This window comes from Protopterus annectens, chromosome 7.part1 (genome assembly GCF_019279795.1).
Source record: "Protopterus annectens isolate FY-2018-M chromosome 7.part1, PAN1.0, whole genome shotgun sequence".
In the NCBI taxonomy this organism is placed as follows: Eukaryota; Metazoa; Chordata; order Ceratodontiformes; family Protopteridae; genus Protopterus; species Protopterus annectens.
This window is the reverse complement of record NC_056740.1, coordinates 10,517,034-10,543,346: the sequence shown is the minus strand read 5'-3', so window position 1 is coordinate 10,543,346 and position 26,313 is coordinate 10,517,034. Positions and strand designations below refer to the sequence as shown.

General features: G+C 43.6%; 1 protein-coding gene across 1 annotated transcript in view; it reads left to right on the top strand.

Moving 5' to 3' along the window:
- The window catches only part of NCKIPSD (NCK interacting protein with SH3 domain), a 1,945,114-nt gene that overhangs the window by 880,789 nt on the left and 1,038,012 nt on the right, over window positions 1–26,313 (top strand). The window contains exon 4 of the mRNA XM_044078525.1: window positions 7,717–7,810. Within this exon, the coding sequence (XP_043934460.1) occupies window positions 7,717–7,810 (94 nt within the window). The remainder of the gene's footprint in view (window positions 1–7,716; window positions 7,811–26,313) is intronic.

Genomic DNA, 26,313 nt, shown 5'->3' with positions numbered 1-26,313 from the left:
TTGGACAGCACCCCCCCCCCCGAGGAGATTCCTCAGAAGGCAAAGTGCAAAAGGAGGCACATAGACACCCTGAGAGTCTCACCGAAGATACAGACTTGGATGAAGGGGAAGGCTCCCCTAGGTAACCCCCCCCCCCGAGGATGTCTCCTTTGGAGACATCTTGGAAATGCTCAAAATCAGGGTTGGGTGGTTTGCCCCCAAGGCTTCCTCTGACGAGTCCGTATTCCTTGAGGCGTTTGAGGCAGGACCATCTACCTCTTGGGTGTCCCCTCCACCCGACCCCTTGGTGGATCTCATATCCTCTAGGGCTTGGAAGGAACTGGACACCATAGAGCCGATCCCCAAGTGTCCAGACAAAATTTTGAGCCCCCTTGCAGAGAGATCACATTGGAGCAGAGGTCCCCCTGTGGATGCCATGTTGGTGGCTGCAGCCACCAAGAAAGAATTGGCTCAGGAGAGCCCCACGGTTCATCCTCCGAGCAAGGAGTCTCGCGCGATGGTCCCTCTTGGGAAGCGGGCCTTCAGTTCAGTGACCTTCTCTATGAAGGCCTTGAACCACATGGTACACGTTATTCGGATGCAGCGGGATCTAATTAAGGAATACGCTGCTTCTCCCCAGAATCCATGTCGGAGGGAGACAAGGATCTGTACTCCTCCTGAATGGCCACCCTCAGCTCTATCTCTAACACCTCTATGCGGCTGTTGTCTCATGCTACGGAGGGAGCCGCTAGAGCAGGCGGAGTCGGGCTTGTCATGAGGAGACAGGTCTGGCTCCGTCACTGTGAATTCTCGGAACCCTTTAAGGCATCATTTGCGAATGCCCCTTTTGATGGTTCTGCACTGTAAGGCAAAACCGTTCGCGACACTCTTGTCCAGAGCGAGAAAGACGGGAAGACCTTGTCTGCCGTCGGAGTCCGCTTCTCTGCACCCCAGAGGTCCTTTTCCAAGAACCAAAAGGGTCAGAAGAAGATGTGGTTCCGAAAATCGCATCAATCCCAGTCTGCTCAGGACAACCAGTCCTCTCGTGGCAGAGGAGGACAGGGAGGACGCCGCCCCAGAGGCAGAGGGGGTCCTAGGAATTTTAGGTCCAGAGACCCGTTCTCTGAGAGGCCCATGCAGAACCCCTGAGGGGTTTCCCGACTGCTCCACTCTGGAGGCAGTCGGGGGGCATTTTTCGAGGCACCTAGCAAAATGGGAGTCCATAACAATGGATCGCTGGGTACTTCGTATTATATCCAGAGGTTACCAAATTCCCTTCATAGTAAACTCCAGAATCAGAAGCCTTCCCGACGTTCCACCCAGTCAGAGGAAGGCGGCTGCTGCAGAAATTCAGCAGCTTCTGCAAAAAAGAGCCATCCAGCCCGTCCCCCCAGATCGTCGGATCAGGGTTTTACTCCAGGTTCTTTCTGGTGCCAAAAAAGACGGGGGACTTGAAGGCCCATCCTCGACCTCTCTCCTAAACCTGGCGGTACCCAAAGAAAAGTTCCGAATGGTCACGTTGCAATCCGTCCTCCCCTTATTGCGGGAGGACGACTAGATGTGCTCCATAGACCTCAAGGATGCGTACTATCACATTCTAGTGGACAGGCGTTCCAGAGTGTTTCTCCGCTTCCGGCTGGGAGCCAGTCACTTTCAATTCAGGGTCCTCCCCTTCGGTCTCACCTCAGTCCCCAGGGTGTTCACCAAGGTCCTAGCGATAATAGCGGCCCACCTGAGACTCCAGGGATTTCAGGTCTTTCCATACCTGGACGACTGGCTCCTCACAGCCCCAACAAGGCATCTACTTTGTTCATGCAGGGACTATTTCCTCAGTCTGGCTCCACTATTAGGATTAACCATCAACATGACCAAATCCTCTCTCATCCCTACACAGGTGCTGGATTTTATAGGGGCGAGACTGGATTCCAGGCAGATGCTTGCATTCTTGACTCCAGATCGGCTTCGGAACCTGATGTTGCACATGCAGGCCATCCTTCAACTGCAAACTCCTTCGGCGGAATTGATCCTGAGGGCCCTAGGATCTAAGGTGGCTGCAATCCCTCTGCTGCCATTGGCTCGGTTGAACATGAGGGTTCTGCAGTGGACCCTCCAGGTACAATGGTCCCTGTCTCGCAAGCCCCTGTTTCATCCCATTTCCTTAAGCAAGGTTTGCAGAAGATCACTCCTGTGGTGGCTCCAGTCTCCCAACCTCCACACAGGACATCCCTTCTCACTACCTCCGCCAGTCGACACAGTGACCACGGACGCTTCTCGCCTGGGGTGGGGGGGGGGCATTTTTCAGGCAGGACAGTTCAAGGCACATGGAACGACGTACAGACCTCTTTGCATATCAACGTCCTAGAGATGAGGGCGGTGCTTTTGACGTTGCAGGCACTACACAGCTCTCTTCCGGTAGGGACAGTTGCGGTACAGACAGACAACATGTCGGTCGTCTGGTACATCAACAAACAGGGGGGAACCAGGTCTTACCACCTTTGCCGCGAGGCCATGAGAGTGTGGGAATGGGCGATTTCCACCAACCGCTTTCTCATAGCAACGCACATTCCGGGAAGGTCCAACATTCTAGCGGACAGGCTCAGTCGTACTATCCTGACTCCTTAACCATCGAGTTGCAGAGCAAGTATTTGCCCGATGGGGGCAACCTTGTTGCGATCTTTTTGCCTCTCCTTCAAACACCAAATGCAACGATTACTTCGCTCTGATCCCCCCTCCGGGGGAGTCCCCGAGAGACTCTCTAGTTCATGCTTGGCCTCCGGTCTGCTTTAGGCTTACCCTCCTTTTCCCCTGATGTTGAAATTATTACAGAAAGCCAGGCAGCTGGGGAGCAAGATGATCCTCATTGCCCCATTCTGGCCTCGTCAGACGTGGTTCCCTTACCTATGGTCTCACCTAGTGTATCCACCATGGATTCTGGATCTCATTTCTCACCCTCTCGGTATTCCGACTCCGAACCTGGTCAACCTCAAGCTGACGGCTTGGTTGCTCCAGTTCCACTCCTCATAAGGACTCCCGGGATCTCATCACCAGTCAAAGCCATTCTTGTAGCAGCTCACAAGCCTTCCACCATTTGGGCAGAACACCGTCGTTTAGACCCTTTCACAGCCCCGATATCGTCGGTTCTAGATTTTCTAACCTCTCTCTTTCACCAAGGGGCTAGTTCTTCCACAGTCAAGGTGCAACTGGCAGCAATCTCATACTATCACATGGGGCAAGAGTCTGGCCCTATTATCACTTCCAAACTGTGTAAGACCTTCCTCAAGTGTACCTTCCTCCTTAAAGAGGTGGTACCTCCATGGGATTTATCCTTAGTCTTGCAGGCCTTGACTGGTCCCCCATTCGAACCGGCGGCCACGGTTGATCTCAAATTTCTCTCTTGGAAGACAGCCTTTTTGGTGGCCATAACTTCAGCCAAAAGAGTATCAGAATTGCAAGCTCTTTGTGTCAAACCACCATATCTGGTCTTTCACCCGGATAGGGTTTACCTCAGGATCAATCCGTCCTTTCTACCCAAGGTATCTTCAGAAGCGAACATCAATCAATCTTCCAGTGTTTTTCCCCAACTTTCATAACAAAGGAGAGTACAAGCTACAGTCCTTAGACGTACACAGACAACTACGTTTTTATATCCATAGAACTGCTGATCATAGGCAATCCGATCAGTTGTTTATCTCCTTTGCCAAAAGTAATTTCGGAAAGTCAGTTTCTAAAGTTTCTCTCTCTCGATGGATCTCGAGTTGTATTCTTTCAGCATATCAGAGCTCGGGAAGGCCTGCACCTCAAGGAGTCCATGCTCATTTTACTAGGGCTGTTGCCACTTCTGTGGCCTTTCAAGCTAGGGTTCCACTGGATGACATTTGTTCCGCAGCCACTTGGGCTTCATCTCACACCTTTATCAGCCACTATAAAATAGATGTTGTCTCCCGAGGTAGGGCGTCCTTTGGCTCTGCGGTGCTTCGGAATATCCTTCCATGAAGGCCACCCAAGATTTAGGTAGCTGGGGACTCTGTCCCACAGGTTGCTGACAAATGAAGTTCCTATTTCAGATTAAGAAGTTATGTACTCACCATAACATTCCATCTGAGTAGGTATCTTCATTTGTCTGCAACCATCACCCCCTCTTTCCCCCTGACCGATATGATCGTTCTTGTGTTATTAGCATATGTTCCCATTGGGACACTTTTATCTGCTGTGCTATGGGGCAAACTTGATCTGAGGTCAGTTAGGGTAGGCAGGGGATTATGGGTAAGGGGGAGGAGCTAGGAGCTCGGATCTATGCTATGATAGAAATTGCCAGCTCGGATCCGAGATCGGATCCGTATCCCACAGGTTGCAGACAAATGATACCTACTCAGATGGAACGTTATGGTGAGTACATAACTTCTTATTCTTTCCAAGGGAAAGAATTCGGTGGGCCGTTTCTGTGGCTTCACGATTATCAGGACTGTGGTGGGAAGTTACGCGTCGGCTTCATGTAAGTGTGCGATTGTGTGGACGTTAGGGTGCGGGTTAGGGTGCAGGTGAGGTGGGCGTGCGATAGGGACAGACTTTAGGGTTAGGGCGGGATAGGTCAGTTAGGGTTAGGGCGTGGGTCAGGTAAGTGTGCAGTAGTGACGGACCTTAAAGTTAGGGTTTATGTTAAGGTAAGTGGGTAGATAGTAGTGTATGTACAGTTTAGTGTAGGGTTAGATGTAGGATTTTAAGTGTGTGTGCGTGGATTGCTGTTTTTTTGGTGTGTTTGTGTTGTGTGTGTGAGTTTCTTGGAAAAGCTATTTTTTTCCCCCTGGGAAATAAATCGCTGTTCTAAGACTTCGATATTTTTGCACTTCGTGGTTAGATGTTCGAACATATGGTGTTCGAACTTCAGCCGTTTTGGTGAACTGATATAGACCCTGCAGAAGATGCATTGCTCATGTCCTTAAATAGTAAGTGTAGAAATGTTTTGATGGCAGTTATTTGTGGTAAAAATAGAAAAGGTCTTTAAGGGGAAATAAGCAAATGTTGCTGTTAGTTTCAGTGGCTTCAGAATAAGTTTCATAAACATTCAACAGTTACTTTTTCACAGTACTAGTGCCATTTGGGTGTATGTGGAAATGCATTAGGAAAACTATTTACAGTGCCAGAACTTCATTTGGCAGTACAAATTAATCTTAACACTTCTTCTGATCAGGATGATATTCCTTATTTTTATTTTAAAAAACTAGAAAAATGGCAGTTAAATATATATTGGTCAAAATGTGTAATGAATAGTTTTCTCGAGGAGTAGAAATGGAGTTTAATAAACAGAGTAGTTCTGATTTGGAAAAAGGTTGATAAAGATAAATCAGAAAACTCGAGTCCAATATTTTTGAAAAACTATGACTACAAATTGTTAGCTATATGTTACAAGGTCATCATATCTAGAAACAGGGCTGCTTTTGGCTTCGTAGTTCTCTGGACTATTTTTCCACGAGGGCCACCCAAGATTATCTTAGCTGGGGACTCTGTTCCATACGTTGAGGAAAGAATGAAAATCCGGACCTTCCAAGCCTCAAGCTGACGGCCACTTCCAGTGATAGCCAGACAATTGATGCTGTCTTCCCCTGTTCTTTACATCTTGTTGTCTTCCCTTAGGCTATCCATTAAGAAACTTTACGCTTATAAGTAGAAAAGATTTGTACACTGTACCGTATAGAACCATATAGACCTTTTTCTCAGCACCAGTTACACATGAGCTTGAGTTCTTGAAACTGCTTTTCATCCAAGAGGCCAGTTCTTCAACAGTGAGAGTCCAGTTGACAGCAATTTCAAATTTCAACATTGGATTTGATGACCACTCACTAGCCTCTCATAAACTATGTAAAGCCTTTTTAGGTGGCACAGTCCTTCTTAAACCCCCTTTTAAAAATCCCATGCCACAATGGGACCTCAATCTGGTACTGCAGTCCTTTATTTTACCACCCTTTGTCTGCCCATGATTGTGACCTGAAATTTTTGTCTTGGAAGACTTCATTTTTAGTTGCCATCCCCTCCACCAGACGAATTTCAGAAATTCAGGCATTGTCAGTGAAACCTTTGTATCTCATTTTCCATAAGGATAGTCTCTTCTTACGAATCAGTGCATCCTTTTTGCCCAAGGTAGTATCCCATCTCAACATCAGTCAATGTATTAATCTAGAAGTCTTCTTTATGAACTATTCCAACAAAGGAGAATACTTGTTATTTGCTAGATGTGCATAGACGATTACGTTTTTGTCCTCGTAAGACAAAAGATGTCAGAAAAACTGATGAATTTTGTATCCTTTGCCAACTTGAAGTTGGGTGCACCTGTATCTAAAGTCACCTTAGCTAAATGGCTTATGGATTGTATCTCCTTTATTTATAACAAGTCAGAATTGACTTTGCCGTACAAAGTACGGGTTCATTCTACCAGAGCTATAGTTACCTCTTCAGTTTTCCACTCAAGAACTTCCATAGATGATATTTGTTCAGCAGCAACTTGGGCATCTTCTCACACCTTTATCTCTCATTTTAAGCTGTATTTGGTGTCCAGAAGTAGGGCATCTTTTGGGTCAGTGGCACTTGGAACCTTGGGTGGATTTAAGGAAGGATATTTCCAAGTAGCTGGGACTCCGCCCTATCATTTGAGGATGGAATGAAAATTGACAACATTAGATGAGAAAGTTATGTAATTGTAATAACATTCCATCTGTTTTGCCGATTTTCATTCCTCCTCGACTTTCTTTCTACCAACCCCCAACCTTTTTAGGTTTATCCTAGAAGAGCAAGGGGGTATAACAGTTGGGTTATATCCTTACATCTTTACCAGCTCCAGATATGGCATTGCCTCTTCTTCTCTGAGACAGTTTATCTTTATCCAAATTATACACATATATGTATAACTTGTAAGAGTACGTCTCTTTTTATCGTTTGCAAACAAGATCTGAGGTGACTGCGATGATGCATTGTGGATAAGGGAGAAGCTGGATTTCCAAGAGCTTTTACAGCAGCCGAGTCGGATTGGACTCCTCAGATCCAAACCCATCAGTTGGGAAGTGAAAATCGACAACAGAGGTGGAACATTATGGTAAGTACATAACTTTTTTTTATTTAAAAATATTCTTCAAATATGTGCTTTTCTGTGACATTTCTTTGTTAATTATATAATTTTAGAGTAATTGCACACTTTTGGTTTTGGTAGTTTTAGTATTGTTATGCATTAATGCAACAGTGCTACTTGGGTGAAAAGACTAAAAAAGGGACCTTACTTTGGAAATTAGCTGTAAATATGCCTGCCATACCTCTCAACTTCTTAGCACAAGAAATCTAGACAAAACCTAAAATGGGTGGGGAGGGTCAAAGGCCCAAAAATAGGGGTATATTTTATATATTGCCCTCATAAACTTAGAAAGTTGCCAGAATAACAAGATTTGTTTTGGCATACATTTTCAGAATGATATGAAGTCAGAAACTCAAATGTATGTCATTATTTAATGACAATTACTTCTGTCCTCCTTAATTTGCTATAAAACCACAAATTTTATGAGGAATAGACCAAAAATATGAGGCAAAAATTTGGACTTTCTGCAAAAATGTGCACAGTTGAGAGGTATGCTGCTTCTTAAGTATGTACACCTTTCTTAATGAAATCAGATTCTCGTGTGAAATTGCTCTAGCACCTTAACACACAAAGTGAATGGTTTAACTGAAAGTTTTTATATTTGTAATTTCTTACCATAGATCCCACCACAACCTCGAAGAGCAGCACCAGTTATGCCTCCACCTCCTGAAAAACACAGAACTTCACAGTTAGTAAACCCAACTGTCAAGAAAGGTTAGAGAATATTAATATCCATAATTTCTGAAAATGTTTCAGTAACCATGTGTTTTTTTTTTTTGTTAATAATATGTGCGTATAACTGCGGTGGTGGTGCTGCGGTAGCGTTGTCGCCTCACAATTAGACATTGCCCGTTCGATTCTCAGTTAGAGCGTCTTCTGTGTGGCGACATGTGTGAATGGGCGTTCCTTCGTTGAAGTTTGTGCGTTAGGCCCGGCAAACTAGCACATAAAACTCTACAGCCAGTCATTAGCGGACCGGAGTTCCGCTGTGGCGACCCCTAACCGCGAAAAGCCGAAAGACATAAACAATATTTGCGTATAGTATGTATTGTACCAGTTTTCTCTGCACAGCTTGGTGTTTCAGTGTGTTTTTATTTTAAATTATCTTGAGTTTTTGTTTTTTTTAACCATGTAAAACAGCAATTGTGTTATACCTCGTAGTTCAAAGGCAAGAATTGTGCAAGGTAAATATGACATTTTTTTCTGCTTCTGTTTAGACATCATTCAGAAGAGATAAGAAGTAAGAGGATACCCTGCCATCTGAAGTGATAGTTCACTTGTGCTAGATAGAGTTGCAAAAACAAAATGTGAAAATGGAGAAAATACTGATAGAAGCATATGACAATGTGAGCAAAGATTGGGATGTGGTATGAACAGTGACTTAATTGTCCCAGTCGAATACCTTCACTTCCAAGCTGTGACAAGCAGAGAGGGGTCTTGCACTTTTTCTGAAAGGGCATTTTCCAGTTGTGATGGCCATTAAATAAATTCACAATTGGATGCTTTTGTAATTGATCTTGAGGGAGCTTCTGTCTTAACAGCATATCATAATATTTGGGTTTGCCCACCTTCTGTGTTCCAATTTATTTACAATTTTTTCTTGCACATATCTTTTTTTCTCCACTGGAAAAACCACTGCAGGTTTTAGTAGACCCATTCTGTTTCCCCATTTCTTCACTGTCATACATTTTATTCTTACCATCTGTCAAGTTATTCCCTCATATTGTGCCACAGAAAATGTAACTACATGGTGGCTTGTGCTAATTCTATGTCAATGTTCAAGACAATGCTTCAGAAGTATTCTTCATTCGTTTGAACAGAACTTGATGTTTCTTCAAATGGTCAGTGATATAATTATGTTGCATCTTTCTACTCAAAATGCATGAAAGTGTTGGGTAAACCTCGCCAGTGTTTTTTCTGTTTACAGACAAACCATAATAATAAAGACTGTGATATCACATTTAAACAGGCTTCTAGACTCGCATGCTTAAAGACTACCAGGTTTCTAAATGAAGAATGTCTCAAAACCATAGAGAAGAAGACAAAGAAAAAGTACATGTCTAACAGGAGCAGTCAGAAAGTGAATTATGAAAAGAAATGGAAGGAGCCAGCCAGAAAAGGATAACTACAGAAGGCTGATAGATCAGGGAAAACAGAGTGCCAACACTCTTATAAATGTCTCTTTCTTAAAAGAGTCTAAGCCGTGTAGAGGAGGGTGCCTCATCAGTGGCAGCTATCTGAAACTGGGACTTGAAGCTTGCTTCTGAGGTACTGATAAGACCTCCACCAACTCCAGAGCTTTAAATGTTTTTATTTTTTACTTGTGGTGCCCCACTGCCTGCCAACCATCAGCTCCCTGCAATCTGTTTGCCCATTTGTTTTTTGTAATATGAGAGCTATTCCCAGTCCATTCATTCCCTGTGAGGCAAAAGCTGATTGGGGAGCCATTGTCCTGCAGCCATTATGGTGTTTGTTTTTTTTTATGGGGCCTAACCCCAGCCTTTGGTGGCGATGTGTGCTTCCACATAACTGCAGAGAGACTACCTATTCACCTGATCCAGAAGCACGTCCACTGCTTGACATGCCTCCACAAGACCTACTTTACCAACTTGGATAGACCTACCCACGGCTCCTCTCTGCAGCTTATCAGGGGGCCATCCTAGTCTACTCTACTGGAGTTCTAGGTCAATGCAAGGGGGGGCACCACCACACTCTTCTCTCAGACATGAGTGTGCTGACATAGCCATGTTTCTCTCCCATACACCACCTGACTTTTCCCAAGCTTCTTATTGATCTTTGATCATCCGGATTGCAAGCATTTGCAGTAGTACTTAAAACACATATAATGTAATATGGGAATCAAAGAAATATGTAACCTGTAGATGTCCTTCCATATCACTGTTGCAGTATTCTTCACAAAAGGGATCTCCTGCCAAGGGTAGCCCATTGTCTGTCCAGTGTACCAAAGCCTTTAGACCTTGCAAGTGCCATGCATCACACTTGTACTCCTCGTAAAGGATGTAGGGGATACAGATGTTGTGCAGATGCAGTTACCCATAACTTTCTTGTCACCAGTCCAAACATCACCATCAGCTCTAACTGTCTAAAAGCCATTTTGTTGTGGTGAATACCTAGCTGTCAGACAAGTACCCCACTGGGATAATCTTTTATTCTTATTTGATCTTGTCACCTATTCGTTACCTAGAGTTCATGTCATCCATTTTTTTTTTATTAATGAAAAAATAAAAAGGGAAGCACAGTGTCACAGCAGATAGTTGCTGCCTCACAGGAAGAGGTTCCCCGGTTAAATTCTCGGCTGAGGTGCTTTCTGTGCAGAGTCTGCATGTCCTCCCTGTGTTTGCGTGGGTTTCCTCTGGGTGCTCTGGTTTTCTCCTACATTCCAGAGAAGTGTAGTAGGTGGACTGGACACTCTAGATTTGCTATAGGTGTGTGCATGCTAGTGTGTAGTGTGGAAGAAGTACCATGGCAGGGCTAGTCACCCAGCGATGTAAACCTTGGCTCTATATGATTGTCACTAGTAAAGTGACATCCCGACCCCATGTGCAAAAATGGGAGAAAGGGATTGTGGGTGGATGGATGGATAGAGTTCATGTCATCCAAAAAGGGAAAATGTCAGCGTGGTAGGCAGATTCTTCATTAGGATCATTATGAAAAGTGTCTTTTTTGGTGTGGGTGCTTCCAGTGACCATACATCCTGTAGTATTTGCAAAGCGTTTGTACTTAAAACTCTTAGTGGTCACTTATCTTCCCTTGCCCTTTGTTTTGAGAATCAGAAGCTTAAATTGTTAGCCCAAGGTAGCATGGTAGAATCTCCTAACCCCAAGGTCCTCTTAAGCAAGAAGGCCAAGAAACCTCGACCGGATTCCATGACTGTCCAGCCTCCACCGCACATCCCTTTTGAAGCGGGTGAAAGCTCTGTAGGCTGTCTGATGTCTACATTGGGTTCCTCTGCCATGACCCTGTCGGAGGCTGGCATGGATCTTTCATTCCACATATACACTGAGGCTTTGCAGACATTGAGGATAAATGGCAGGTGATTATATTGGAGGGCCTTTGAGGGATTCTGTATATTTTGGTCAGTGAAGAGGTTCCGGATACTCTTATTGAATATCATCAAGCTTCAGAACCTCCAGTGTTTGTCAGAGCTGACATCCTTATTAAGAAAAAGCAGAAGACTAAGTGTACTTCTGTATGCCTTAAGGATCCCCAAAGGGAATGGCAGGAATTTACTCAGGGCCTGTTCAGTGCCTTAATGGCCCTGAAGTCTCCTCAAGGGGTTTCTCTGCCCCCCCCCCCCTCCCCGGGGATTTCTGCTTCTTCCAAGCGAGGTAGAGAGCCCGATTCATCAGGTGAAAATTTAGAATCTGATGGAGTCCCTGTCCTTCTCTTCCCACATAACTTCACTTTTGGCTTATGGTTCTGATGAAGAAGTCTGAAACTCCTGAATATCCTTTGGAAAAATTGTCTTTTGGAGATATTATAGCCAGAATGATGGAATGCTTTAAGTAGGATTCTTCTCAAGTGACTCATGTCCAAAAAAGGTATTATGAACTGCTTCAACGAATACTTCTAAACCTTCCACAGTGCCTCCTATATTGACACCTTTATTGCTACCTCTAAGTCTCCAGATTCTCAGCCTCCTGCTCCTAAGAAACCTGACAAGTTCTGTAAGGTTCCTGAGGATTGTCAGTTCTCATTTACATGTCCTTCTGGTGACCCTGGTGTGGTGTCATTCCCCTCTGACAAGCCTTCAAAACTTTTGCCTTCAGTTAAAGATAGTAAGGCAATGGAGAGAAGTGGTAGGAAGGTTTATACTACTTCTACTTTGGCCTTTGGGGCCATCAGTTATCAGTCCCACATGACTAGATATACTGTGGCCGTGATTGCCCAGGCTTGTCAGGTAATTTTTAATCGTCTTGATTGTGAAGCAAAATCTTCCATCTTTTAGGTTGTACATCTGAGGTAGAGCATCACTGTATCAAGTGTAGCTATGATGCTGCTGCCTTTGCATCTGTTATGAGGTGTTATTCTTGACTTCACCTGCAGTCCTTACCTGAAGACATTAAGGCCAAGTTACTGGATGCTCCTTTGTATAATAAAAATCTCTTTGGGACCGCTGCTGCTGAGATGTTTAAGTCTCCTCAGGGAAAACACAAAACCTTGGAGGATCTTTATCTTTGTATCCCCTATCCCCAAGTTCCAGAGGAGCTATCCTACTAGGTCTGCTTTTGTTCGCAGATCATCTCAGGCCACCAGAGGCAGGCATGGGGGTAGGTGAAATACTGCTGCTGTCTTCTCAGGCTTCTAAGGCTCAGAAGTCCCCTTTATTAAACAAGACTGCTTTTCTTTGATTTCTTTCCCCCACCTCCCACTCAGCCAGGTTCCCTTGTCCCTTTGGCTCTCCCTCTGTCTTCCAAATTGGCATATCATTAGCTCGAATTCTTGGGTTCTATTCATCATCCATCAAGGCTACTTCATGTTGTGGAAGTGTCTCCCTTCTTTTTCAGGGATTCCCTAACCTCGTCTAGAGCAACTTCCTAATTTCTTGGAGGTTCTCGGGTCATTGTTGGACCAGAGAACCATTCAACGTGTCCCTCCTTCTCAGGTAGGAAAGGGCTTTTACTCCAGGATGTTCCTGGTCCCTCAAAAGGAGGGCACTTGGAGACCTATTCTGCATCTCTCTTTTACTCGACACCTTTCTCAAGGTTCCTACCTTGCAGACTCTTGCTCTTAAAACCCTGTTTCCTCTCATTTCACCCCATGTTTTTCTAGTGTCCCTGGATTTGAAAAATGCTTACTTTCATATTCCTGTTCATCCTTTTTTTGGAAGTTTTTTGTTTCTGTGTTTCTTCCTCTCATTTTCATTTCTCTGCTTTGCTCTTTGCCCTCTGTACTGCTCCAGGGATATTCACAAGATGTCTAGCTGCTATGATTGCCTTTTGCAGGCTCCAACGCATTCGGATTTTTCCTTTTCTAGATTATCTGTTGCTTCAGGCGCCTTCTCCCAAGTCACCTGTTACAGGATCTGAAATTCACCATATCTGTCCTCCAGAGTCCGGGGTTCACTATCAACTTTCAAAAATCTGCCGGGACTCCCTCTCAAGACCATGTGTATCTGGGTTGCAGGATTCAGACATTTCTCATATTGACCTCTCCAACTTTCAAATGTTCTGTCCTTGACATCTTTCTTTCAGTCTGTTCTTCCTTTACCTACAGTTCTAGCCAGAGTTTCTACAAGCTCTGGGATTCATAGCCTCTTCTATTTCAGTGCTCCCTGTTGCCAGACTGCACATGCGAAAGATTCAATGGTACGTCAAGACAGTTTGACTTCAGCATTGCCACCTTCTAGATTTCAGTGTACCTCTTCTTCCTTGTCTAAAGTGGGAATTTAAGTGGTAGATTCAGCATGTTTCCCTCAACACAGGCCTTGACCTTTCAGCCTCTGGTTCTTTCTCAAGAACTATTCACAAATGGTTCAGGTGGGGGGGCTTCCTGTGGTCATCAGAAAGTTCAGAGCCTTTGGCCCCCTCATCAGTGGTCAGACCATATAAACATCAAGGAGTTGAGAACTCTGATTGTAGCCCTTCAAATATTTCACCCCGTGCTGTCTCCAGACCCTCTGAAGGTGTACATGGATAACACCACAGTGATGTGGTATGTAAGCAAGCAGGGGGGCACAAAATCTTACCTTCTTTGCAGGTTGAATCTGCATGCCTGGCATTTGGTTCTCTGTTATCAGTTAACTCTTCAGGCAGTATATATTCCCTCAGAGAAAAATTTAGTGACAGACACCTTAAGCAGGTCCAAAACACAGGCACAGTAATGGATGTGGTACAGAGACATGTTTCTGGACATAGTCCATTGGTGAGGTATTCCTAATATAGATCTTTTTGCCTCCCCTCTGACCAGACAGCTTGCTCTTTTTTGTTCCAGTGTACCATGCCATCTGGCATGGAAGACATAATGGCCTTTCTTTCCCTTGGAAAGAGATGTTTCTTTCTACACTCTTTCCTCTTCCTGTACTTCCAACAGTCCTGCAGATGATTCAGCAGGATTCCCCCAGAAATCTTGTTAGTGACTCCCTTTTGGCCAAAACAGCACTGATTCTCCCTCTTAATGTATCTGGCCAAGGGCAGTCATTACAAGTTAACTCACTGGTTGGACCTCCTCACACAGGGCAATGAGTCGCTCATCCATCCTCACTTGTCCAATCTTCAACTGACACTGTGGGTGATAGGATTTTGATTCCTTTTAGGCACCTGTTTTCTGAGGACTTGCTTAAGGTTTTATAGGAGGCAAGAAAATCTGCAACCAGAAAGTCTTGTATGTCCAAATGGACTAGATTTTCTGTCTGGTGCCATGCTCATAACCAGGATCCTTTTAGAGTGGGGATCCCTCTGGTTTTGCTGTTTGTGTGAGTTGCTCCAGTCTGGCTTGGCCTATTTTTCTGTAAAGGCCTATTTGTCAGCTATTTCTGCTGGTCTGCCCTTGATTCCTCCCTTGGCTTGTCGCTGTGAGGTCAAGCCGTTCTTCAAGGCTTCCTGCATCTTAGGCCCCCATGGTAAGCCTATTCCTCCTCCTTGGGACCTTAATTTTGTTTTGTAAAAATTGACCCAGGCTGCTTTTGAGCCTGTGGGCTCAGCTTCTTTGCAACATTGTACCTGAAAGACTGTGTTATTACTTGCTCTTACTTCTGCTCAGAGGGTTTTTGAGCTTCAGGCCTTATGGCCATCCATTCTTTTTTTAGTTTTTCACAGGGATAGAGCGTCTCATCATACTAATCCTTCTTTTATGCCCAAGGTGGTCAATGAGTTGTCCCTAAGTCAGGCAATCCAACTCCCTTCCTTTTTTCCTTCTCAGTCCGCTAGTGAGAGTGTCTTACCTACTTTGGATTTACACAGACAGCTCAAGTATTATTTCTATAAAACTAAAGCCATTCACAAATCTGACCAGCTTTTTATTTCTTTCATCCCAGGGCATTAGGTTTGGCTGTTTCTAAACAAACCCTCTCCTCCTGGATTTCTAAGGCCATTTCCTTTTTTTATTCTTTTTGTGGCAAATGCCTGCCTACTTTCATCAGAGCTCACTCCACTGTGGCTATTGTCTCTTCTGGTGCTTTCTTCAAGGTGCTGGATGCCAATTCTATCCCTGAAGTTGCTTACCTTTACCAAACATTATAAATTCGATGTGGTTTCTTGGGCTAGAGCAGGTTTTGCTCAAGCCATTCTATATGGGCTTTTTGAGGGCTCTTCCCAGCCTTCCACCTCCCAGTCCTATTCTTGAGCTTTTTTTACTCTCCTTATTGTGAATAGTACTGCAGCAGTGATATAGAACTACATAGTACAGTTGTGTAAAATCTTACCATAATAGTAGATGTCCTTCTCTTCACTGTTGCAGTATTCACTCCTTTCCTCCAACCTCTTTTTTTTTTCCTTTAAATTTTACTTTGGTTCTTTTCCTGGCCGAGGGCCTCCTTTTCCATCTGCATTTCCTACTCCTGGATGTGCGTAGTCTTTTTTTGTCCTATGGAGACTTCTCTCTTCTGGGGCAATTAATTTCTGGATAACTGCATCCTTGCATCACCTTTATGCTGTATGTCCTGTACGGGGAGGATATGTGTAATGCAAGGTGTATGCAAGATCTAAAGGCTTTGGTATACTGGCAGGATGTTGGTCTGCTTTTTGCAGGAGATCCCTATTGTAAGGAATATTATAACAGTGAAGAGAAGGGCATCAACTGTTATGGTACGATTTTACACAGCTGACTTTATGGTGATTTTGGGTGAACCTAAAGTAAAAGCAGCACTATAAATGCTTTCTTAGGAATATGCTTAGCATTTGCTGTCATTCTCTCTCATTGCCTTCCTTTGGTTACAGAATTTTGACATAAGTGTTTCCATATATTGTTTTGGAATCCTCTGAGCAGTAACAGGGTTCTGCATTGGTCAATTTGCAGTATCTGCCAGACTTCTAAGGTGGCTGCACAGTGATCAACAGGTATATTAGGGCTTTCCCAGTATGAAAACTGCTGCTGTGGAAAAAGCACCAAAAGAAACCAAATCTGATACAATTCAGTTACTGCTGTGTAATTAAACATTTTGGATGCCAGCAAAGATGAAATTTGGAGAATGTAACTGAGAATTCACTAGAAAAGGAGACTGTCTGAGAATAGTATTGTAGCTTTCAACAAAAGCATTTAAGTTTCATCTTTGGTACTGGCGATGTCCACTAGTAAGCTAAAATAAAAAAATAAATTAAATACACTAGAGTTGCTTAAAGTAAGCGAAGCACTAAAGGAATATATAGTCAAATGAAAGGGTGGACCAATAGAAGATAGTTCAACTAGCTGTTTAGACAAGCTAATAAAAGTGCAAAAATCAGATGCTGAAATGAATTAAAGGTCGACTGAGCATGAGGCTTTTTAATACGCCACGTTTCAAAAAAAAAAATTTGGAGACAGAGCACATAGAGAAAACCTGATATTTTCTGCTATGTCAGAGAACTGTAAGGAACAAACTGTAGTGATTTCCATGAAAGTGCAAATAAGCAGCTGGACTGGGGCTGCACAGCAGGATCTGTTAATTGAAAGAGGATGATGTCACATATTTGTTCCAAAAACTAGCAGTGAGAAAGCTAAGAACTACATTGGTAAGGATACCATCAAACCAACAGAAGAGTATCTTTCTTCTATAGGTAGCCAATTCACTTTAGCTAGTGTCATGCAGTGATCTCTTTTAGAGGGGCTAGGGTGAGAAACCTATAGATGCTGGACACGTTTGGACTGTGTATTTGTGTGTGTGTAGGGGGGCGGCATGTGCTCATGTATATGTCAACATATATATATAAAAATAAAATCTTCTAAAAAGAACTCTCTTCTAGCAATAACCACTGCACACACTATCAGAATTTTAACCCCTCAAAATAGAACTTTTATTGGCAAATGTAACCTGAAGCTGCTTGTACAAGATTTCATAGTTGTGTGAGTCGGGTTTTGTCTTACTTTTTGAACGAAATAATGATATACCAGTCTCCTAAATTAACTGCCAGAATAAAGACCATGTGCTTCATGTGCCTTCTTGACCAATTACAGTGTGAAGTGTTGTCCTTAAAGTAAATTAAAAATCCATTTGATTAAAGAGAGGAAAGTAAAGTCTGTCTTTGATTTAGAAAAGTGCAATTGTGCCTCTGCCATTGTATTACTGGTTCATTTGAAAGGCATGTCACTGCAAAACATTTTCGCCATTTGTTCTATACAGCAGCAGCTATTTAGGCAACCCTTCAGAAATGTTTTTGCCCAGTACAAGTAAGCTGCAACATGTATGCTAGCTACATCTTCAGCTACTTTCATGAAATTGTAATTTGTCTTTGGATAGGATATGAAATGCTATGGCTGTGAATGGTTCTGGGATACTTGTAGGTGTTCACTCCCAGAGATAAACTTGTACTACTTGATAATTTTCCTAATTACAGTTTATTGTTACAGTGACTCTCCTTGAAGAACATATTAGAGGTGTGTCAGATACAGCAGTGCATCTTAATAGAAGTAACTTAAATATTTCCTTCTCTTCTTTCCCCAAGTAGATTTCTTATGTTTTTACACTAAAGCATAGTATTAATGCATAATTGCATGTTTATTAATGAAAATGTCTATACAGATATTTTGCAAGAAAGTTACAAACTCTTTTCTTGGGCATTTTCACTATTACGCTATGCTTTACTTACTACAAGCACATCTCAATGTAGGACATGCATGCTTGAGGAAATGAAAAGAGAAGAGTGATGTGTAATGGGATCTCGTGCCACATACGTCTGTAACACTGAAGGCATGTAACGTGTTGCTGCTGTCAGAGAAATTAAAATGTCTAAAACTAAGGCATTGTACATGATTAATAGAATGACGAGTTTCTTTCACTGTGTGATGAATAACCAACATAGCAAATAGTTTATAAGAATAAATTGTCTGAAAATCCTGATTTAAAAATATAAGAGATGCCGCTTGTTCAAATCACAGAAGCATCTCCTAAACAGTGGATAACTAAGATACCTTCCATTTTGTTAGATGATACAAACGACTTTTGGTGCTGATCCAAGTACAAATAACCATTCACAGTGAAGACACTGTTCAGTAAATTGTATAAAAATGTCCACATTATCAGCAGATCACTCTTGTAAAAGATGGGTAGTAAACATTGTTTCAAAGTTATTTAGGAATAAGAAAGGCAGAAGTCCAAGAACTGAACCTTGGTAGACATTAGAACATGGAGAATTTTCATATAGGAAAATGCCCTTCATTTTAATTATCATGCATCACTCTTGAGAGAGTGGTGAAACCAGGCAAGAAGCTGTCAGCAGTTTGAGAGGATAATCCAGACAGGCAAAGACTGTTGCACCACTACAAACGTTTGTCTTTTATCTTGCCAGTATTTAGAGACTCTGTGGTAGTTCTTGTATTTAGATTTGCTGAGAGGCATTGTCAACACTTGCATTGTTGACACACACACATATTTCTTAGTAGACTGAACTTTCATACCCCTGTATAGATGTTCCTCGTGCTTCACTGTTCCAGTCATTACATTTGCGTTATCTGCTTGCAAGTAGCCCTCAGATGACCTGATTATCAAAGTCGTGGGTCCTGCGTCGGTTGCTGTTTCATCTTCCATAACGTCAGGTAGTCAGGGATATAAAGCATGCAGCCGACACCATTTTATCAGTCTTTCTTGCCGTGCGGTGCCCAAAGCAGAAGCAGTTCGCAAGTGCCGGTCAGCCGACTCCTGAAATTTTCGTTTGCGAGTTTCAGGACTGAAGTCTTCAAAAAAGCTAAGTACCCCTTTGGGGATCCTTTTTTTTGCTCTAAACTGATGTCGGTAAAAGTTAACAAATACCTCATAAATATTTTCATTCGTACTGCATTCCTTGCTTAGGCCCAGACCACGACGTCCCTCGCTGTCAGTTTTGTGCCTTATTCAATCCTCGAACTATTCATCGTCGGTTCATTTTTGCATCTAACTACTGCAGTACTCTGTTTAATTATCCAGAAATGGCTTTGGTAAGCCATCCAACTACCAACATTCAGAAAAAAAAAAATGTAAAGATAAAGACAGAGACAGGCCACATAGGTCCAAAGCTGCCGACGATGCTTCCGTTAAGCTAGTCGCCACTTCGCCGGTACTCAGTGAGGTGCTTTTGTAGCCCGTGATACCCGCTACTTCAGATTCGCAGGCCTCTACTGAGACCCACTCAGAGTCCGGTATGCCGCGAGATGCTTCTTCGACTGTGGAACCTGTGGATGTCTCTACCTTGGATGTGTCCGGAACCACTGTGCAGCCACCGGCTTCTGAGAGTGTATTCAGGCCTACTGACTTGCATATCAAACTGATGCCATCTTCTTCTTCAAGGTCTAAAACTCGATCCACGCCTAGAAAACTACTCATGTACCAACACCTTTGCCCAACCGTTCTTGGAATTCATAAATTCTAACGCCCTGGATCAACTAATCCATAGTCCACCAGGGGCTCCAGTATCCTAGACCTGGTCATTACCAACATGGGAAATCGATGCTCCACACCTATGGTCACTCCCTCGTTAGTCAGGTCTAACATAAGCTAATCACCCTTAACATCCACATCCCACCCCCACCCCCCCCAGTAAGGAAACCTCCATAAAAAACTTCTCCAAAGCCAACTTCATGCTACTCAAGTCAGAAGTGACAAACTTCATGACACCCATGCAGACGGGAACTGAAAGTTCAACTGCTGAATCCTACACTAAGGCACTGTACGAGCACATCCACTCATGCATGAATCGTGCTATCCCAAATAGAACCAAGATGCTCTCATCCAAAAAAAGGAAGCCAATCGGGTGGTCCCCTGCCATAAACAAACTTTACAACAAAAGGAGGAAACTGTTGCAGAAAAGAGGAAAATCCCACAAAAAACTTCCTTACCAGCCTCAGTAAGAAACTGTGATCCCTCATAAAATCCTCCAAAGCTAGTTACGAAAATAAAATTGCCAAAGATTCCAAAGACAACCACAAGGCATTCTATAACTATATCAAGATTTTAAATGGCAATGCTCAGATTTGCTCTGAGCTAAAACAGAATGGCATTAAATATATCGATCCCAAGGATATTGCCAATATCCTGGCAGATCGATTCAGTGCCAACTTCACCCCCCTCTCACCCCCTAAATGGCCCATCTCAGCACCGGAAGATTGCCAAATTCCGGTAATAATGGCCACACAGGTAAAAAACACACTCTCCAAAGCTAAGAATACAGCATCCATGGGACCAGATGACATCCCGGGCTGTGAACTACATGAACTACAATATGAACTGGCACCTCACCTAAGTGTCATGTTTAATTATAGCCTCACCTCAGCTTTCATGCCCACTGAGTGGCGCAGAGCTACAGTTATCCCACACCACAAGGGGGGGATCCACCTTGGATCCCGGAAACTACCGTTCCATCAGTCTGACAAGCCTTATCTGCAAGGCCATGGAGCGTATTATCATGGAACTTATAAACAAAGACATTGGCAACCGTCAAACACTGGACCCCACCCATTGTGGGTTCGTGAAGGGCCGATCTTGTCTCCTGAACCTGATTGACTTCTTTGAATCAGTCTCCAGAGCCATGGACAAGGGTAAGGTGGTCCACACAGCCTATCTAGACCTTGCCAAGGCCTTTGACACCATCCCCCACTCTGAAATCATAGATAAACTTACTAAGCTGGGCATTAATCCCTACGTCACCCAATGGGTTGCTAACTGGCTTACTGATAGAACCCACACTGTAAAAGTAGCCGACTCCAAATCCAGCTCCAGACAAGTGACAAGTGCAGTACCTCAGGGTTCAGTCCTGGGACCACTCTTGTTTGGCATCTATTTCTCTGAAGTACAGGCCAACACTAAGTGACTCTGGATAACAAAGTTCGCAGATGACTGCAAACTGGGAGCCATTATTGAATCCCCAAATGATGTGGATACTCTACAAAAGGGCCTTACAGAAACAGATGCTTGGTGCCAGAGCCATGGGCTCAAGCTCAATGCCAAGAAATGTATAGTTATCCCCTTTGGGAAAAAACATGTATCTGTGAATTACCATATAGGTGGCAGTACACTAAACACCGAAAGTGTGATAAGAGACTTAGGCACACAGGTGGACAGTGGTCTCACCTTCGATAACCACATCAGGTAATCCTTCTATGTGGTACACCTCATCACTAAGGGCTTTTCATCCAGAAAAAAAGGAGGTCATTGTCCCACTGTACTCATGAATGATATAACCTCTGCGAATATGGCAGCGGCAGGGTCCCAAAGGAGACAGTACACAAAACAAAAACGAGGACAGGCAAACAAGGCACCTTGTAGTGAAGTAGAATACTTTAATAAAAGTATTAGGTTCTTTGAAACAGACCGGTTTCGGCAAATACAATAGACAGAGCCTTCTTCAGTGTATGGATTTCATACAGAAAAGAACCTTTTTATAAATAATTCATTGAATCATGTGATTAATTACAAATGTTCATTAAGACCTGGCTTAAAGAGCCCACCAAGTTTGATCATCCATTTTTTCTCCATGGAATTCAGTAAATCATGCCAACCTAATTTATTATTTCTAGATCTCAATATTTTTTCTATAATGGTAAAACTGAAACATGCATTGTGATGAATTAAAGAATGTTTATATAAGGCATTCGTTTCTCTCTTGTTTTTGATATCACTAAGATGCTCAGATATTCGAAGTTTCAAGGGTCTTGAAATTTGACCAGCATAGAATGCAGGACAGTTGCACTTGGCCAAGTAAATTACCCAATCAGAGGAACAGTTAGCAAACAATTGTATATTATACACTTCAGGGGTATTTTGGCTAGTAAAACTTTTAGTTTTAAGTAACTTGGTACAATACTTGCAGTGTCTGCAAGGAAAGCATCCAAGTAGAGGTTCACCTGATAGTGTAGTTTGGATAGTATTTGTAGTTTTCGCTTCAGAATGTTTGAAATGATTGAAAAAAGCAGATACATTTTTCCCTGATTGACAATTATTGATTGCATGATTTACTGAATTCCATGGAGAAAAAATGGATCATCAAACTTGATGGGCTCTTTAAGCCAGGTCTTAATGAACATTTGTAATTAGTCACATGATTCAATGAATTATTTATAAAAAGTTTCTTTTCTGTATGAAATCCGTACACTGAAGAAGGCTCTGTCTATTGTATTTGCCGAAACCGGTCTGTTTCAAAGAACCTAATACTTTTATTAATGTATTCTACTTCACTACAAGGTGCCTTGTTTGCTGGTCCTCGTTTTTGTTTTGTCCACTGTACTCATCCCTCATTAGACCCATTATAGAATACAATGCCCCATTTGGTATGTACCTATCAAGACATCTGCAACAACTGGAAAGGCCGCAGAAATACCTCACTAAAAGAGTCACAGGCCTAAAGCAGATGCCCTATGCGGACCGCCTTAAAAAACTCCAACTATACTCTGTTACATATTGTCTACTCAGAGGCGAAGACCATGTCAAACCCAGAGCTGTTGGACATGCTACACTTAAAGAAATCCCAATCCCTTAGAGCCACACACTCCAGGGATCTAAACCTTGTCATCACAATAAACAAAACATGCTGGAGGGATAGGTTCCTGACCCAGAGACTCCCCAGACTCTGGAATAGATTGCCCATACATGTCAAGCAGAGAGCCACTTTGGTCCTCTTCAAAAGGAACCTTGACTATTGGATGGGAGAAAGGAAATCCACCCCGGGGATCATGTCAGTCGCCCTGCTAGACAGGGGTCCAGGGAAGTAAATAGTGTGGGAAGAAATAGGGGATTGTTATGGCTAGGCTTGTATAGGCCTTAGGGCTGATAGCCTAGTACCAACCTATGAACCTATAAAAACGACGCCCAAACCGCATGGTCGGGCCCATATGCCTAAAAAACAAATGATAACAATGGCTGAAGACCTTATTACTCTAATTAGGGGAAGCCAGCTTTCTCCCTCTAAGAGACTTGGGACTGATTTTTCTTCTGATTCTTCTGATCAGGATTCTAAAATTTCTGTTTCTTCTGATGATCAGTATTTGCCCTTATCTACCTATGAGGATTCTGATGCAGAGGACTCCATCCCTTCTGCTTCCCCTCCAGCAAGACCACCTAGGCTACAGTCTCAAGGTACTCACAGGCCTAAACAGTGGGGGGCTCCCACTTCCAAAGCTGGAAGTAGTAAGACACCCCCCCCATGGTAAACTGTCACAATGACTTAACCTTTAACCTTCCAAGCCCTGCTCAACTGACTGCTCCTTTAGGGGGCGAAGATCTCCCTGTATGCAAAAAACTGGGAACTCATTACCCAAGACAAATGGGTTTTAAATATAGTTTCCCAAGGATACAGATTCCACTTCCTTACCTTACCAACCCCAAATGGTTGACCAGACCAACTCCCAAATCAGTGGGCAGAGGCTCAAAGGCAGGTTCTCTCTCTTTTATGTATCAGGGCTAGTCAGCCTGTCCCAGAAGAGGAATAGGGACAAGGTTTTTACTCAAGACTTTTCCTGGTACCCAGAAAAGACAACTCCTGACGTCCTATCCTGGACCTGTGTATCCTAAACACCTTTTTGTTAATCCCAAAATTCAAAATGCTAACTCTTCATCAGCTGCTTCCCATGCTAGGCAAAAATGCCTGGTTGGCAACATTGAACTTAAAGGAAGCTTACCTGCACATCCCAGTAAAGGAATCTTGCAGAAAATACCTACTGTTCAGAGCAGGCTACATGCACTATTAGTTCTCTGCACTGCCCTTTGGCTCATCTACTGCACCCAGGGTGTTCACAAAGTGCCTAGCTCCAGTCATTGCATTCTGCAGGCAAAGAAATATTCAAATATACCCATACCTGGACAATTGTCTAACTCAAGCAGAAAGCCAGGACATACTATTAAATCATCTGGCATTTGTAAAGAAACTGCTAACCTCACTGGGGTACACCATAAACGAAAAGAAATCCCATCTATTCCTGGGAGCAAGCTTGAATACAACTTCCCAGATGGCCTACCTCATGCCAGAGAAACAAGTTTATTTGACAGCCTACTTCAAACTACTGGCCACAAAGACCCAGCTATCTGCAAGGAAAATACTGCAAGCCCTGGGGTTCATGGCCTCTTGCATCCTACTAATTCCATATGCAAGACTGCATATGAGGAAACTACAATGGTATCTAAAAAGCCTATGGTGTCAACATTCTCAGGACCTGGAATCAATGATTCCTATTATTCTTTGTATAAAGACAGAGTTCCTTTGGTGGGCAAAGGCCTGCCACCACAACAAGGAACTGCCATTCACTCTACCCCCTGCCGCCCAAACCCTAACAACAGATGCATCAGACTATACATGGGGGGGCTCACTTGGCAGGGCAGTGCATTCAGGGCAAATGGAAGCTGAGTCAAATGCACCTGCATATCAGTCAAAAAGAAATGTTAGCTGTACAGAATTTTCTGACAGCCTTCAAGAATCACATTCTTCCAGGACAATTATTGGTAAAGACGGACAACACCACTGTTATGTGGTACATAAACAAGCAGGGGGAAACCCACTCATACCCTCTCTGCAGACTAGCCATGGCTCTGTGGAACACAGCCTTGAGCTACCAAGTGCACCTACAAGCTCAATTCCTGCCAGGCAAGCTAAATTCACTGGCAGACTACCTAAGCAGAAATCTCATGGACCCACACGAGTGGAAACTGGAACCAAAGATATTCAACATTTTGAGAAACAAATGGGGGAGCCCAGAGATAGACCTGTTTGCCTCCCCCCAGAACTACCAATTGGACAAATTCTGTACAAGGACTCCCCACAGACCAGCTTGGAAAGTGGATGCCCTGTCCTTCACCTGGAAAAGGCTCTCAATTTATGCCTTCACCCCTCTGCCTCTCCTCTTGAAAATTCTACTAAAGATCAAACGGGACAAACCAAGGACAATACTCATTGCACCAGACTGACCATGCCAACACTGGCACCCCCTCTTGCGCAGTATGTCACTGCTGGAACCATGGCACCTGCCTCAGACCCCTTCCCTGCTTTCCCAGCAGGAGGGCCAGATTCTGCACCCCCAGCATCAAACCCTGAACCTTGCAGCCTGGCTAATTACCTAAGTTCTCCAATACCATCTTTCAGCAAGCAAGTGCTGGATGTCATTCTAGAGGCAAGGAGGCCTAGTACTAGAAAATCCTATGCTGAAAAGTGGAAAAGATTCTGTTCCTGGAGCCAAACCCAGGGGATGGGCACAGCAGTGCCCAGCTTACCGCATATTCTTCAGTACTTAACAGAGATATTTCACAACGGCCTTTCATTCTCTTCTATTAAAATTCATGCCTCAGCCATTTCAGCACATTATAACACTGAGCCACCACTCTTCTCTCACCCCCTGCTGAAACAATTCCTCAGAGGGGCCAAAAGTTTAAGACCACCCAGGAGAGCTCCTACTCCAGCCTGGGAACTTAACTTTGTATTGGAAAAGCTCACTCTACCTCCTTTTGAGCCAGCTGCAACTGCAGAGTTGAAATTCCTTTCCTGGAAAACCGCCTTTCTTCTAGCCATTACTTCAGCAAGAAGAGTGTCTGAATTACAGGCCCTCATGGCAGTGGAGCCCTTCATCATCTTCCACGCGGACAGGGTGTCCCTCAGGACCAATCCTTCCTTTATGCCCAAGGTGGTATCCAGTGTGGCCCTTAATCAGTCCATTCATTTGCCAACCTTCTTTTCTAATCCACACAGCAAAGGAGAATAAATACTGCACTCTTTGGACGTGCACAGACAACTTAGATTTTATTTGGACAGGACTAAGCCTCTCAGGAAAACTGAACAGCTGCTAGTTGCCTTTGCTACAGAGGCAGAGGGGAAGGCCATTTCAAAGCAAACCATTTCTAAGTGGATAGGCCATTGCATTCATTTCTGCTATAAGCACCATGGAAGACCTACCTTACAGGGGATAAGATCCCATTCCACCAAGGCGGCATCTACTTCTACAGCCTTTCTCAGAGGTGTTCCTACCAGGGACATCCTAGAAGCTTCTACCTGGAGTTCTGTACATACCTTCACCAAACATTACCACTTGCCAATTTTTTTCTAAATTCATTGCTGGTTTTGCCACTGCAGTCTTGCAGGGCCTAATAGTTGGTCCTAATGCTCTGTAATTGCCTC